Genomic DNA, 16,372 nt, shown 5'->3' with positions numbered 1-16,372 from the left:
TGCCGACCATTTTTTGTTCTTAAAAGTGTAATTGGAAGCAAGCACATAATACTGGCTAGTAGTATTGCTTAAATGTTGCATCTGCGTATTTATCGGTAGAAGATCTTTATCATATTGGAGCCATATGTAACCTGCCATATTAAATATGCCTGTGTATTATATGATGACTGCACATGTGTCAATGGGAGACTTACACTACATTTGAGCCCCATATACTAAAACTAGATAAATATGGCTGTTTTGCATAAACAATCATTGCTCTTGTGCCAGCAAAATCTAAGTTGTAATAGCAGTCCTGAGCTTGTGAGCTACTTTAAAATGGTACCAACACATCCATTAATTGTCTGCTATCTTTATTAATATAATAAAAGAAAGGGTTATGCTCAGTATAAGCATTATACATTTTTATATTAAATACAGATATTATATTGTATTAATTGTGAAAAAAGAAGGAACAGTCAAACAGCTGTGGCCATATTGGAGACTTTAGACAGATGTACATTAAACAATTACAAATTGTTGTACACGAACATTTCTATTGATGTGAAAACACTTTTCAGAACCAAAAAAATCAAATCCTCAATAATTAGATAAACGGGACAAATTAAAGGTACTCTATCTATAAAACCATGGATGACTGCTAAATAAAATATGTGTAGGCTAATTTTATCTTTAAATGCATAGTTAAGTCCTCCATGTTTTTAGTGTTGATATGTAATTAAAAAAATAATAAATATTTATAGCAACGATACATAACTTCTTTAGCACTTGCTAAAATGGTTATGTCATCCTTTTAATATTTAACAAACAGCAGTAATATAAGATGGCGAAAGCAATATGGTCCCCATTGCCAGCAATGCGAACCTCCGAGCAGCCTTTTGGCTTCAGCAAAGCCTTCCAGGGAGGTCTTCCAGATCCCCGCCGGGTAAAACTGTCATGGGCATGCGCATACTGACCGCTGCACATGGGCATGACATAGAAGCCCATCGCTGGCAAGCTTTGGCTGCCAGCAGCTGAGCAGAGGATGCCGACAACAAGGGGGGCGTCACTGGACCTCACTGGCAAGGTAAGTAATGATGAATACCAGCATATTAATTTGTATCACTGCGATACTAAACAAAATATGCCACTGGTATTAACATTCATTGATAAATTGGGCCCAAAGTGTTAAGCTAAGTTTTAGTCATACATACAGTGGATAATCACAGTTACACATATTAAGATCAATGCACTGCCATAAACAGTGTTCTTGCAGGGATGATTAACTACTCTCATTACCTGCTAGGGTGAGTGGGTCCTTGACTAGGGGGTCTATGTACTAAGCCTTGGAGAGAGATAAAGTAGACAGAGATAAAGTACCAACCAATCAGCTCCTAACTGTCATTTTTCAAAACACAGGGGGAGACGTACTAAGCCTTGGAGAGTGATAAAGTGGAGAGTGATAAACTACCAACCAATCAGCTCCTGTCACTTTACAGGCTGTATTTGAAAAATTACTGTTATGAGCTGATTGGTTGATACTTTATCAGGCTCTACTTTATCACTTAGTACATCTCCCCCACAAACTTTAAAGTTACAGTAAGGAGCTAATTGGTTGGTACTTTATCTCTGTCCACTTTATCTCTCTCCAAGGTTTAGTACATAGACTTCTAAGTCTAATTGGACCACTTAGATTGTAACTGGCAAGTAGGAATAAAATATGTAAATTGGGCCATGGATCACAGGATACTTTACACGCGTTTCACATTAACACTTGCTCACTTACAAGCAGGGCCGGCAGAGAGGCTTTGTTTAAATTCTGTCCGTTAACCAATAGGGAATGTTTGTGGTTAATATTATGTTAACTGTTTCATTCCCAGACCCTAATTATGGGCAGGGCTATGTGATTTCAATAACTACATTTATCAAATGTCCTTTGTTACTATGCAGTAAAATGAAAACAGAAGAATCTTCATACATTAATAATTAGTATATCAATATAGCTCAAATGAAAAAAATAAGTCCAAGACATGGAGGCCCAAACTCAAAACCTACAGGACATGTTAACAACTTGATGCCAGATACCACAGGACACCTTCAGAGGTATTGTGGAGACCATGCTTCAATATGTCAGAGCTGTTCTGGTGGTACAAGGGGGACCTACATAATATTAAGCAGGTGGTTTTATGGGGATGCAGTCACATTACCGGCGGCCAGGATGCCGGCTGTCGGAATCCCGACATCGGAATCCCAACACGGGGCTAATGATAGGCATCAAAATCCTGACGCCTATCTTTTTCCCAATGCCTAAATCCTGACAGCAGCAAACCCGAACAAAGGTAAGCAGGTGCTGTTAGGTGTTACCCGTGGAGAGGAGGGTTAGGTTTAGGCACCCCCCAGGTAGAGTTAGGCTTAGGCTACAGGGAGGGGGGATTAGGGATTGACACCCCCCAGGGGAAGTTAGGGTTAGGCATCCCCTGGGGAGCGTTAGGTTTAGGGTGCGGGAAGGGGGTTAGGGTTAGGCCCTACTGGGGAGAGGTTAGGGTTAGGCACCACCGGGGGGTGGCTAGGGTTAGGCACCACTAAGCAAGGGTTAGGGGGGGAGAGGGAAGGGTTAGGGTACTCACCGGCCCCTATCGGGATTCTTCACAATCAGGATGCCAGCATCTGTGTTTTGACTGCCAGCATCCCATCCATCGGTATATCATACCAATTCCCATATTTGTTATGGCTGATCAGTGTAAGTGGTAGTAGTAGTAGTAGTATTATATTTGCACCAGGGGATCTGCTAAAACTGTGCGATAGGCTTTGACCCCACAGTCTAAAAAGGAAAGGGAAAACAATAAATGATTAAGAAAAAGAAGAGAATAGATGTGTAAACACGATAATTAAGATGACTTAACATGATTATGCTTTCCTGAAGTGATTAAGTATTTTTTACGTGCCATAAAAAAATGTACATACATACATGCCCACATATACACACACACATATATACATTCAGTACATATCAGTACACACATAGAAAAAAATTATAAATTAACTTATGTTCAGTAATTATAACAATGTGATAAAATATCCAATCTTTTATTCTGTGTAAAAAATATAATGTACAAAAAATTTATTAAAAACTATAATAAAAGTAAATGATGCAAACCACATTTAGTGTAGTGTAAATAATAATAAATCAAATTGCAAAGAACATTAAATGAAGGGGAGAGCATTATGATAAATCTTAAGTTGTATTAAAAATCAGGTACATAGTGTGTGGATGTAATGTACTGTGTATTATGTATACAATAAAAATAATTAAATTATAGCCATAGTTAGTTATGTGAAATATATTTTTTTTTGTATAATTTAAAAAGTATGAAAATATTAATTCATTGCTAAATTAAATGGGTGAAAAAAATATCCCAATCCTCAAGCATTTTCCCCATGAATATTCTAAAGTCTGGAGGACTCACATTACATTAGAACAGAAATTAATTAAATTAGACATGTTAATAGAATCATCCCTAATCCTTAAATATTTCCTTGTAAATATTCTACAATCAACAGTTTTAGATTTTAAAGAAAACACTAACATTATCATTAGGAATTTACCTCCCATTAAAAAATACCTGCTTTTTTTATAAATAATTTCTTATCAGTCTCTACCACTGATATTAAGTAATATGTTTTCCATGGTAAAGGCTTGAAGCCCCTTAAGATTACTCTGATGAGTGAGTTAAACATTGTCTGGCCACACTAGTTAATATTTTGAATTTGTTGCCATCAGATTGAGCAGTTTCAATACTCCCAACATGCCCAAAGAGTCTCTTTTTGAAAGGGTGGCTGGTTTTAGTTACATATTTCTTATTGCAGGAACACATCATGCAGTAAATAACATTTGTACTGTCACAGTTGATAAAATCTCTGATTTTCCAAGTATGTTGGAACTTGTCTATATATTCTTTTGTTGGTATGGTAAATTGACATGCGCTACACTTACCACAATGATAGAAGCCCATGCTTTTTGGTTGATTATGTCGGTTGGACCAAAGATGGATGTGTACTATCGTATTCTTTAGGTTCCTTTCTCTCCTCCAGCTCATCAATATCTTATCTCCTAAAACTTTGGCTAGATCTTGGTAAGTCCAGAGAATGTGCCAGTGTTTCTGGAGAAAGTCCTGATTTGTGGTCTTTCTTGACAATATGCTGTGATTTTGGATAGAATAAGCATTTCATGATATCTGGCTTTTGTGATTTTTTATGGCTGATGATTAATATCTGGCTGTAGCCTCTCATATGTAATCTGTGGTTTACTTTGATAGCTCTGTTTTCAAAGAGTTCATCCTCATAACAGTTCCTCCTGGTTCTGAGGTATTCCTTTCTTGGGATTCCTCTCAGTGTGGAAAGGAGATGGGAACTTGATTGACGGAGAATATTGGTGGAGGTTTCTTTACTGTATAAACCAGTAGTGATGGTACCATTCTCCGCAAATTGCATGGAAATGTCAAGAAAGTTTAAACTTTTCTGTCTCTTTCCATTATTAGAGTTAAAAAAAAGGCATTATAATTCAAGATCTGATTACATTTTAAAAGTATCTTCACCTCACTCTCCCAAATTAGGAGGATGTCATTTACATATCTGATCCACATGCATATATAGATAGGATATTTTTTGTTTTCTTAGTGAACACATACTCCTGCTCCCACCAGCTGAGATAGTGTCACGGCCAGGGTATTTCAGCATGGCGCTAGGCGAGTGTTACCTGTGAGGTCATTGTGGCGCGCGCTGTCTGGTGGCGGAGCTGGTGTCTGGCGGGGGGCTTTGGCTGCGCGCGTTGTTGTGCGGGCCTGTTATCACTCTGCGCTGGTAAGGCCTGGCGGCGTCTCCGTTCCATTTGGCATGGGCGCCGCCATATTGCCTTCTGGCCATGTGATGCAGCTGGCCAATCCTGGTGAGTCACATGCTCCCTCCAGCCAGTAACAGCACGGCATGGGGTATTTAGGAAGGGTCAGTGCCTTCCTTCTTTGCCAGTGCAACGTGTATCTCAGCCTAGCTGAGAGGGAGTTCTCTGTGCTTTCCTGTTCCTGTGAATCCTCTGTCTGCCAGTCTGCCTGTCAGCCCCTAGTTCCCACTGGACTACCCCGCTACCTCCATCACCCTTGCCCATACCTGAGTGCCTGAGCTTGCTGACATCCTGCACTTCAGTTCACTATCTGCAAACCTGGCTTGTTTATTTTCAGCTTCACTACCTGCACACCTGGACTGCTCTAATTGTTTCTACCTGGACATTAACCCTTTTGCTCCCACCACAGAACTCTTGTGCACATTTATATTTTCCTGGACTTTTATTTACTGCCACATTATATGTCCACTCGAGCACTTATTAAAATCCTAGTTTTATTTACAAATCTGCTTCTGTGATCGCTCCTGCTACCACCCCGGGTCCACAAATAACCCAGAACGTAACAGTTTGCACTGGCCACATGGAGCCGGCCACGGATCAGGAGTCAGGAGTGGATTTGTTCAGGTGCATTTCTGGTCGATTAGAAAATCAGGAAAACATGCAGCATCAGATGGCTAAATTTCTGCAAGAGATGTCCAAGCGACAGGATAGTTTGCAAACTTCCTTTTCTACCCCTGAAGTACCAGCAATTACATCCGCATCAGCGTCTGGGAATACAGGAGGCAGATCATCTCCCCGCTTACGTCTTCCTTTACCAAATAAATTTGACGGCAAACCTAAACTCTGCCGAGGATTCCTAAATCAGTGTGACATACATTTTACCCTGCAGCCTGACAACTTTCCAACTGCAAGAACTAAAGTGGCTTATATAGTCTCTCTGTTATCCGGCCAGGCCTTGGAATGGGCTTCCCCACTATGGGAGCGCTCAGATCCACTGCTGGATAATTACGCAGGCTTTGTGTCATCCTTCAGGAGGATTTTCGATGAACCGGGGCGTACTGTATCAGCATCATCAAACATCATGATACTGAGGCAAGGGGTCCGTCCTGTCAGTCAATATGCCGTGCAATTTCAAATTTTAGCATCAGAGCTCAAATGGAATGAGGAAGCCCTCACCTCGGCCTTCTGGCATGGGTTGTCAGACCGACTAAAGGATGATCTAGTCACTCGAGAGCTTCCTACTAATCTGAATGACATGATTTCATTGTGTATCAAAGTTGACCTACACTTCAGGGAATGTCAGGCTGAAAAAAACAGAACTGACCGGCAAAGGTCATTTACCCCCTCCATTTCTACCTGTCCCATTCCTTCTCCCACTGAAGAGGAGCCTATGCAGGTGAATCATACACACCTCTCCAAAGAAGAACATCAGAGAAGAATGCAAAAGAACCTCTGTCTGTGCTGCGGAGAGTCTGGTCACCTGCTGATCTCCTGTCCCCGTAAACCGGGAAATGCCAAATCCTAACTGACCCTGGAGACATCAAGTTAGCAGTTATGAACCCGTCTCCAAAAATTAAAGATTTCACGATTACCCTAGCCTTGGATCTTAAACCCAACCCTGTCTTTGCTACTGCTCTAATCGACTCAGGAGCAGCCGGAAATTTCATAACGTCTAGTTTCATTGATAAATTTCAGATACCTTGTTTGACTCTCAACCATGCTATCTCTCTGACCTCGATAGATGGACGCCCTCTGACTAACGGGATAGTCACCAAAGAGACTCAACCTGTATTGGTCCGAATTGGGGCACTTCATTCTGAGTCCTTAAAATTCCTGGTGATATCAGAGGCCTCTCAAGAAATTGTTCTTGGTCTACCCTGGTTACGTAAACATAATCCCAGGATAGATTGGAGTTCTATGCAGATTCTGTCATGGGGTATGGACTGTCAGAAATCCTGTCTTCCAAAAATTTGACCTGTGAGAAAGACAGTTTCATTAGTTTCTTCTGCCATTCCCAAGGAATATCAGATGTTTTCCGACGTTTTTTCTGAACAACAAGCAAATATCTTACCCCCTCATAGGGAATGGGACTGTCCAATTGAATTGATACCTGATAAGATGCCACCTCGTGGTCGTACCTAACCGCTGTCCTTGCCTGAGACTCAAGCCATGACCGAGTACATCCGGGGACAACCTGGCAAAGGGGTTCATCCGCCCCACTACTTCACCTGCCGGAGCTGGGTTTTTCTTTGTTGGCAAGAAGGACGGTGGTCTAAGACCATGTATCGATTATCGAGGCCTTAATGACATTACTGTAAAAAATCGATACCCTCTTCCCCTGATTACTGAGTTGTTTGATAGGGTCAAGGGCTCTGTCATTTTTTCTAAATTAGATCTAAGAGGGGCTTACAACCTCATTTGTATCCGAGCTGGCGATGAATGGAAGACCGCTTTTAATACCAGAGATGGACATTTCGAGTATTTGGTAATGCCTTTTGGATTATGTAACACCCCTGCTGTCTTTCAAAGTTTCGTTAATGAGATTTTCCGGGATCTGTTATATGTTTTGGTTGTTGTCTATCTGGATGACATACTGATTTTTTCACCCTCTGTGGCTAAACATCAAGAACATGTTAAGGAGGTCCTGACCCATTTGAGAGAAAACCACCTTTACTGCAAACTGGAGAAGTGCGTCTTTGGAGGGCCCAGTGTACCTTTTCTCGGCTATGTAATATCTGGCTCCAGTTTAGAAATGGACCCCAAGAAGGTACAAGCAATTCTGGATTGGACCCGACCTCAGACACTGAAGGCCATCCAGAGATTGTTGGGCTTCGCCAATTATTATAGACGCTTCATTAAGGGATTTTCTACACTGCTGGCTCCCATTACAGCCTTGACCCGCAAAGGTGCTAATCCTGCCCAATGGTCACCTGAAGCAGAGTCTTCCTTTCATCTTCTAAAACAGGCCTTTATCTCAGCACCAGTTCTTCGACAACCAGATCTGGACAGGCCTTTTTTGTTGGAAGTGGACGCATCATCTGAAGCTGTGGGAGCAGTCTTGTCTCAATGTTATGAGGACAACCGAGTCCATCCGTGTGGGTTCTTTTCTAAAAAATTCTCACCTGCCAAAAGGAACTACGCCATAGGTGAGCAAGAACTTCTAGCTGTAAAGTTGGCGTTGAAGGAATGGAGATATTTGCTAGCAGGCACCAAGTTTCCATTTACTGTATTTACAGACCATAGAAATCTCCTATTTCTCAAAAACCTCCAATGTGTGAGTCCTCGTTTGGCCCGCTGGGCAATATTCTTTGCCAGATTTCAGTTCACCCTGACCTTCCGGTCTGGAGCACTTAATCAGAAGGCTGATGCCCTATCGAGATCTCTCCTCTGTGATGATCAATCTGAAAATCAAAGCAATACCCCTGTCTTGGAATCAAGAGTTTTTGCCTCATTATAAGTTCAGCCTCCTACGGGAAAATCATTTGTGGTCCCGGAATTAAGGAAGCAGCTTCTGACTTGGGCACATTCCTCTCGCTTCGCAGGTCACTCAGGCACTCGGAAGACCTTGGAGTTCCTGAAAAGACACTATTGGTGGCCTTCTATGAAGGCAGATATAATGGAGTTCATCTCTTCCTTCTCCTCCTGTGCCCAGCATAAATCATCACGACAAGCTCCAGCTGGGGAGTTGCTTCCATTACCTACTCCATCACGTCCATGGACGCATCTCTCCATGGATTTCGTCACAGACCTGCCAGTCTCTCAAGGTTTCAACACTATCTGGGTTGTAATAGACCGATTTTCTAAGATGGTCCACTATATACCGTTGAAGAAGTTACCTTCTGCCCCTGACCTGGCACAGTTGTTTGTCCAACACATATTTCGTCTACATGGCCTTCCTGCTGAAATTGTCCCTGACCGTTGTGTGCAGTTTACTGCAAAATTCTGGAGGGCTTTGTGTTCTGTTCTTCAAGTGAAGTTAAACTTTTCCATGGCCTACCATCCGCAAAGCAACGGCTCCACCGAGAGAGTTAATCAAGATCTAGAGACTTTCTTGAGAATTTTTATGTCATCTTCCCAGGACAATTGGGCTGCCTTGCTGCCGTGGGCTGAGTTTGCACATAATGCTTCCTACCACTCGTCAACTAACCAAACGCCATTTCAGGTTGTATATGGCCTTCATCCTCGTGTTCCCGAATTTCGAAGCCTGCCTGTTTTCGATGTTCCGGCCGTGGAGGACATGGTGCGGAATTTTGCTGCCATCTGGACTCAAGTACGGTCTGATTTGTTGAAGGCATCCTCTCGCTATAAGAACCAGGCCGATAAGAAGCGTAGAATAGTTCCACGCATGCAAGTTGGAAGCCAGGTCTGGTTATCCTCCCAGAATCTTCGTCTGAGGGTTCCGTCTATGAAATTTGCACCACGCTTCATCGGTCCCTTCTCCATAACGGAAGTCATTAATCCAGTTGCCTATCGTCTACAGTTACCCCCATACCTAAAAATCCCTAATTCCTTCCATATTTCCTTATTGAAGCCCCTGGTCCTGAATAAATTCCATAGTGCTCTATCTACTTCTCCTCGAGTCCAGACGGAGAGAGGAGTTGAGTTTGAGGTCACCCAGGTCTTGGACTCTCGTCTACGCAGAGGTCATCTACAGTATTTGCTGGACTGGAAAGGTTACGGTCCAGAGGAACGTTGCTGGACCGATGCTCGTGATGTCCACGCTCCCACGCTCATCAGGAGATTCCATTCTGCCCATCCGGAGAAGCCTGGTGAGTGCCCTGAGGCCACCTCAAAAGGGGGGGGTACTGTCACGGCCAGGGTATTTCAGCATGGCGCTAGGCGAGTGTTACCTGTGAGGTCATTGTGGCGCGGGCTGTCTGGTGGCGGAGCTGGTGTCTGGCGGGGGGCTTTGGCTGCGCGCGTTGTTGTGCGGGCCTGTTGTCACTCTGCGCTGGTAAGGCCTGGCGGCGTCTCCGTTCCATTTGGCATGGGCGCCGCCATATTGCCTTCTGGCCATGTGATGCAGCTGGCCAATCCTGGTGAGTCACATGCTCCCTCCGGCCAGTAACAGCACGGCATGGGGTATTTTGGAAGGGTCAGTGCCTTCCTTCTTTGCCAGTGCAACGTGTATCTCAGCCTAGCTGAGAGGGAGTTCTCTGTGTTTTCCTGTTCCTGTGAATCCGCTGTCTGCCAGTCTGCCTGTCAGCCCCTAGTTCCCACTGGACTACCCCGCTACCTCCATCACCCTTGCCCATACCTGAGTGCCTGAGCCTGCTGACATCCTGCACTTCAGTTCACTATCTGCAAACCTGGCTTGTTTATTTTCAGCTTCACTACCTGCACACCTGGACTGCTCTAATTGTTTCTACCTGGACATTAACCCTTTTGCTCCCACCACAGAACTCTTGTGCACATTTATATTTTCCTGGACTTTTATTTACTGCCATTATATGTCCACTCGAGCACTTATTAAAATCCTAGTTTTATTTACAAATCTGCTTCTGTGATCACTCCTGCTACCACCCCGGGTCCACAAATAACCCAGAACGTAACAGATAGATATTGACATAGGTGGATGCAAATGTGATGCTCATGACTGCCCCCCACCCAATTTGTAAAACATTTTTCTCATCAAATATAAAGAAATTCATGGTCAAAATAAATTGATGTAGATTCAAAATAAAAGCAAACCAATCTCATGTTCAGTGCTGGTGTATAAAAGCTTCGACATCACACGTCACCAGCCAGGTATTAGGATTAAGGACCTCATTCAGAGTCGGTCGAAGCGGCCGCACGGTCATGCGGGAAAAGGGGCCGGATATGCAAATGATTCCCTCGCAAGTTGCGTCCCTAAGTTCTGGTCGGTTACTGGCCGACCAAGGGGAGGAAGCGCCTTCTCGTACGCATTACACATCATCTCTGGCCATATAAGGATTAATCGTGAGCATCGGTAACCATCGGAACTGGTCGTAGAGCTTAAGGTTGACCATACCCTCTCTTAAGCTCTTCGATCATGTCAGTGTAAAAACCTCCCATGTCACATGTGCCATGACACTACTTTGCTAATTATGCACTCCCATAAACCGTATGCACTCCCATAAAATGTCGTTCGCATAATTAGGCACGCCTGCGTTCGGATCTCCACTCCCCTGTTTTCAAGCACCTTCCCCTGTTACCACCCACAAACACCTCTATCTGTCACTCAAACTACCGACCTGGCTGTGTTCAAGGAGAGAGAAATTTCTGATCGTAGCGGCTAGTTTGCGCACGTGCATTGTGAACCTAATGCATGCGCAGTATAGCGAACATCGGTGGTGTACGACCGTGCGGCCGCTTCGACCGACTGAATGAGGTCCTAAGTGTGGTGTCTGCTAGCTAACCTACAACATCCATCTCTCTATTTGCAACACTTCTATATATCTGTGTGCGTCTGAGTCTCTGAATCTGTATACAAGGTGCTAGAGATGAGCGGTTCAGATTCTGTGGAATCCGAACGGCTCTGAACACCGGGGATCCAAGTCCACCTGAGCCCTGGCTCGGGTTTTCCCGCTTGACTCGGATCCCACTTCGAGGCCGAATATCATCCTTCAGACATCGCAAGAGTTGGTGTCTATATAAGGCGACACGACCGGGACTCAGTGCCATTTCACTCGCATGCTGCGCACTGCTCTGCTCATTAAAGTGGCTGTGTCCAGACTCACAAGTGGCTGTGCTGGTAAAGTGACTGTAGGGGGCACACTGCACGCGGATATATGCTGCGCTATACACTGCTGATAAACGTGGCTGTGTATAGGGGGCACACTGCACGCTGAAGTATGCTGCGCTATATTCTGCTGATTAAAGTCCCCACTCACAAGTGGCTGTGTGTACAAGTCATGCTGATGTATGCTGTGCTGTACTCATGCCCATCTGCTCTATTGTAAAGAAAAAAGTAAAATAATATTTTTTAAAAGTTTAAAAAGTAAAAAAAAAACGTAACTCCTTGGTCCATACACCACTATTTATACAATCAGGGTGAACCCTTGAGCCATAGTCCATTTTCAAAGTGGGGCCACTTTGAATCCATAAAGAAAGAAGGTGAATGTGCTGCTCTGCTTACCTAGGTGGGATTCAACTACCCAGTACTGATCCCATACAGTATATACAGAATTTTTACCTTTTTTTTAAATATCTGAGGTGCAAAATCTGCCATCTTTTACTGAGAACCAAGTATTACCTAAGAATATCCATCTTTCCAGTATATTTGAGACCAATTGGAACTTACAATATGTATTCCTTTATGTGAAGGCACAGAGCTTTGAGGAATTATTGATCATTGGAGAGCTCCTAATCAAGGGCGCACACCAATCCTGAAGGGAAATTGAAGAAAGACGGACATCAAAAAACTAGATGTGAGTAAGAATATCTTTATTTTGTCACATCCCTCCACATCTATTACATGGTCTTCTTCTTCCTTCTCTTTCAGGAACAAGTTAAAGAGGACCAGCATCAAAAGAGGACTCTGTTTGATTTGACTGATACATGCTGATCTTAGATTCACTGACTTTTGAAAGAAGATATTGGTACCCTAAATAATTTGCGCTTGGTATATTGTTTTTTGTTCCTCCAAGTGCCTAAACCTAACCCCCCCTTCCCCGGGGGGGTGCCTAACCCTAACTGGGTTCCCGGCGTAGTGAAAATGACAGGCGTCGAGATTTCGATGCCTGTCATTTAACCCTTGCCGGCATTATACAGTCGGGAAGCCAACGGTTGGGATTCCGTCCATCGGCTTCCCGACTGCTTCCCATTTTATCAACATGTCCTGGGCCATAACATCTGGGCCTTAATTGTATATTAATTATATATAGTTGACCCCCCCCCTTATCTTTGGGCACTTTTCTTTTCAAAAACCTCAATATTGGTCTCTTATTTGAAGGATGATTTTATTCCTGGAAATTTAGTTTGCAACTGTAAACTCCCGAGTCCATTTATCCTGATAAATAATGCCCAGGTTACCATTAAGAGAGAACAATAAATGTGTGTATACATAATAAGAAAGCATGTCTTAATTACTAATTAACATGATCTAGTGAGGCCACTAATAAAAATGGCTAAGGGGATTTATTATTAGTTAGGGGACTATATATTTGGTGATATTTATCCGTAGCTGCATTTATTACAATGATTCTGTGTGACTAACTGCAGATGACAAATCAGCTACCTGTGATGTCTCATTTACTGAACTATTTCTGTTTTTTTACAGTTTGATAGAACATTTTCATTGTGAGAAGGACATCCAGTATCTAAGAACAGTATATAACTACTTACTTCTTATCATTAAGGTGGCACCTTAGTTGTTGAATATGTTTACTAACAAATCTTTTGTATGAAAAGCAGCATACTGTATGTGATCTAAAATAAGTGGGTGTACAGTGCAGGCAGGACATACATATAATGATGTATGCATGTAATAAATATGTATATAATGGAAAAAGTGTGTTTACAACAGGCCCCAAACACTCATTTTGGAACCTGCATTTTTAGAAAATGTATCCCAGGGTTCAGAATACTGGAAGAAATGTTTGTATGCCCTTTCTTTTTTTCATTTAAATAAACTGGGATTATATGGACATAATATACACTTAATTAAAAACCCTATAAAATGAAGAAATTCAATTTTAAAAAAATCAGTAATATTAAAGCATCAAAAATATAATTTATTATATTTTTGGTTTACCCAACTTCACCCAAATTGTTACATACATTATTTAAACTCAGGGACAATTTCCACTGTAATAGCAGTTTGGTAAAGAAAACATACTATTAAGTTTATTTACTCTTTGTTATATATGGAGTTTTGAATCTTTCAATCGGCTACTATTAGCAATGTATTGTTACACAAACAGAAAGTATATGCTATTATCTCTCAGTAAGGCAGGCATTGTAGGCATCAATTAAAAAGTACCTTTTAAGTTGTTTTTTAATTTATTTAATTTAAGAGTAAAATAGTAAAACAACTGAAACAAGAGTTGGTTTCATGGACATGTCTTACTGTAAGTTGGCATCAAATTTTTTGTCTTAAGTTACATTATATTTGATCTATCCACAAATTCTTCACTCTGCTGAAAAATCTCCTCTTTTTTTGTAGGACAATATTAAATGGATGGTTGTCAAGATGGGGGCGTTATCCATAAATGTCAATAATGATGAAGCAATTATGCTGGGCTATCTACTTTGGTTTAAATTAAAGTTCTACTTATCATACATTTGCGCTATTTAAGCATAAACCTCATATTAAAGTCTATGGGTGCAATGTAGTCCTTTAAAATGTCAATGTGTAAAGAAGTGCGGCTGGCAAGTTTTTGTTATCTCTTGTAAATAAAATAAAGCACATGGTTTCCTAAATGGGTTGGTCCACCAAGTAATGAAGTACATTAATAGTTTCTTCCTGCAAAGTGAAGGCCGCAAGTGATAATAGGACACAGCTAGTGATAATAGGACACAGCTGAATGCTAACTCCAGAGTTCTATATAACCCCTATGATAATAGGGATGAGTTCAATAACCAGATCGTTCTTCACTGTTGGGAGGTTACAAGCCCTAGCACATATATGCTCAGGCTTCAAATTTAACAATTGGGTGATCACTAAGCCTAGTACAGAAAAAATAATACAAACTTAAAATATCACACAAAATAAATAAGTGATAAAAGTGACCCCAATTTATGGTAGCGAGCACTGGTTGGAAATACAGTGGCTGCTCTGTAAAGTGCATGTGGACCCATGTTTGTTACTCATGACATTAGGGGGTATATTTACTAAAGTGAGAGTTTTTAGAAGTGGAGATATGGCCCATAGTAACCAATCAGATCTACTTAACATTTATCTAGCACCTTCTAGCAGATAATAGCTAGAATCTGATTGGTTGCAAAGGTCACTTCTAAAAACTCTCACTTTAGCAAATTTACCCCTAGTAGTAAGATATACAGTATTGGCCTCCTCTTGAGTGTTCCTTTTATTCTAGAACCTCCACCACAACATTCAAAATCAGCTCTTGCATCCTGTGTTGTTTAATGATCTCAGTGCGAATGGTGGCGTGCAGTCTTTCACTCATTGTAGTTGGATAACTAATTATTTTTGTTCAGTGCATTTTAAATGTGAAATTGTAGATTCTGAATTATGATTTCAAATTTCGTATACTACTTTTAATATAGGACAAAAATAGGAGTTAAATTAAAAAAAAAAATTATTTTCCACATAGAATTTGTTTTTTTTCTTACAGACATTACAATTTGGTCATAAGAATGGCAAGAAACCAGACATATGTCCTTTATTTCATCATTAAAGGGATATCAGATGACCCAAATCTGCAGTTTCCCATCTTCCTTCTGGTTCTTCTCATCTATCTCATCACCCTATGTGGTAACATCACAATTCTCCTTGCTTGCCGGGACCCCATTCTCCATACTCCCATGTATTTCTTCCTGGGAAACTTGTCCATTGCAGACATCTTTTGTTCTACGTTCTCTTTGCATAGGATCCTTACAAACTTTATTACTAAGAAAAAGGTAATTTCATTTTTTGCTTGTATGTCGCAGATGTTCATGTTTGGGTCCTTTCAAGGTCTTGAGCTGTTTATACTCACAGTCATGAGTTATGATCGCTATGCGGCCATCTGTATGCCTTTGCGTTATCACATAGTTATAAATAGGAGGAAATGTGTTATAATGGCTTCTGCCTGTTGGGTGCTGTGCTTTGTGCAAAACATTCCTCCTGTTGGTATGGTATATAACTTGACTTGCTATTTTTCCATTGAAATCAACCACTTCTTCTGTGACATTATCCCTGTGATACGGATCTCCTGTGACGATACTTCTTTTGTGGAAATGCTGTTCTTCATAGAGGGATTATGTCCTATTCTTCTTACTCCACTTGTTCTCACTTTTGTTCCTTACATTTTTATAATAGCGGCCATACTGAAGATCCGTTCTGGGAGTGGCAGACGTAAAGCCTACTACACATGTTCCTCACACCTCACGGTCGTCATATTACTGTCCACAACACTTTTCAGTCAATATCTGACACCTAACACCAGCAGCACCTTGGAGTCCAAAAAACTTTTTGCCTTATTTAATACAGCTGCTGTCCCCATGCTCAATCCACTGATCTACAGCTTAAATAACAAAGATGTGAAAAAAGCTCTGAAAAGGAGGATAGCCAAAGTTAAGTGACATTAAAAATATACCATTATTTGTTTGTTTATTAAAGAAATGCCTTTTTTAGTGCAATCTAGATAACATAGTTTTCTTGAAATGTATATTACAAATACATAAAATGTAATAAAAAATGGTCACTCACACTTACGGTACACCAGTAATGTCCAGTGGCAGTAGCAACACAGTGAAAAAAAAATAAAATTAGATGCACTCCAGGGGGTATATTTACAAAAGGGTAAATTTTAATTGATTTTGATCAATTTAAATTCAAACAAAATCTATTAACATCGATTTTGTGTTTCT

The 16,372-nt window shown here is 41.4% G+C and overlaps 1 protein-coding gene across 1 annotated transcript; it reads left to right on the top strand.

Annotated features, from left to right (window-relative positions):
- Positions 1-15,157: 15,157 nt before the first annotated feature.
- On the top strand, positions 15,158-16,084 carry LOC148475066 (olfactory receptor 5AR1-like). Its single transcript, XM_088457768.1, has one exon. The coding sequence runs from the start codon at positions 15,158-15,160 to the stop codon at positions 16,082-16,084; it is 927 nt and encodes a 308-aa protein (XP_088313894.1).
- The last annotated feature ends 288 nt before the right edge of the window (positions 16,085-16,372 follow it).

Source organism: Taudactylus pleione, unplaced genomic scaffold (genome assembly GCF_031769625.1).
Source record: "Taudactylus pleione unplaced genomic scaffold, aTauple2 ptg000783l, whole genome shotgun sequence".
Taxonomy (NCBI): domain Eukaryota; kingdom Metazoa; phylum Chordata; class Amphibia; order Anura; family Myobatrachidae; genus Taudactylus; species Taudactylus pleione.
This window is presented reverse-complemented; position numbering and strand designations above follow the sequence as displayed.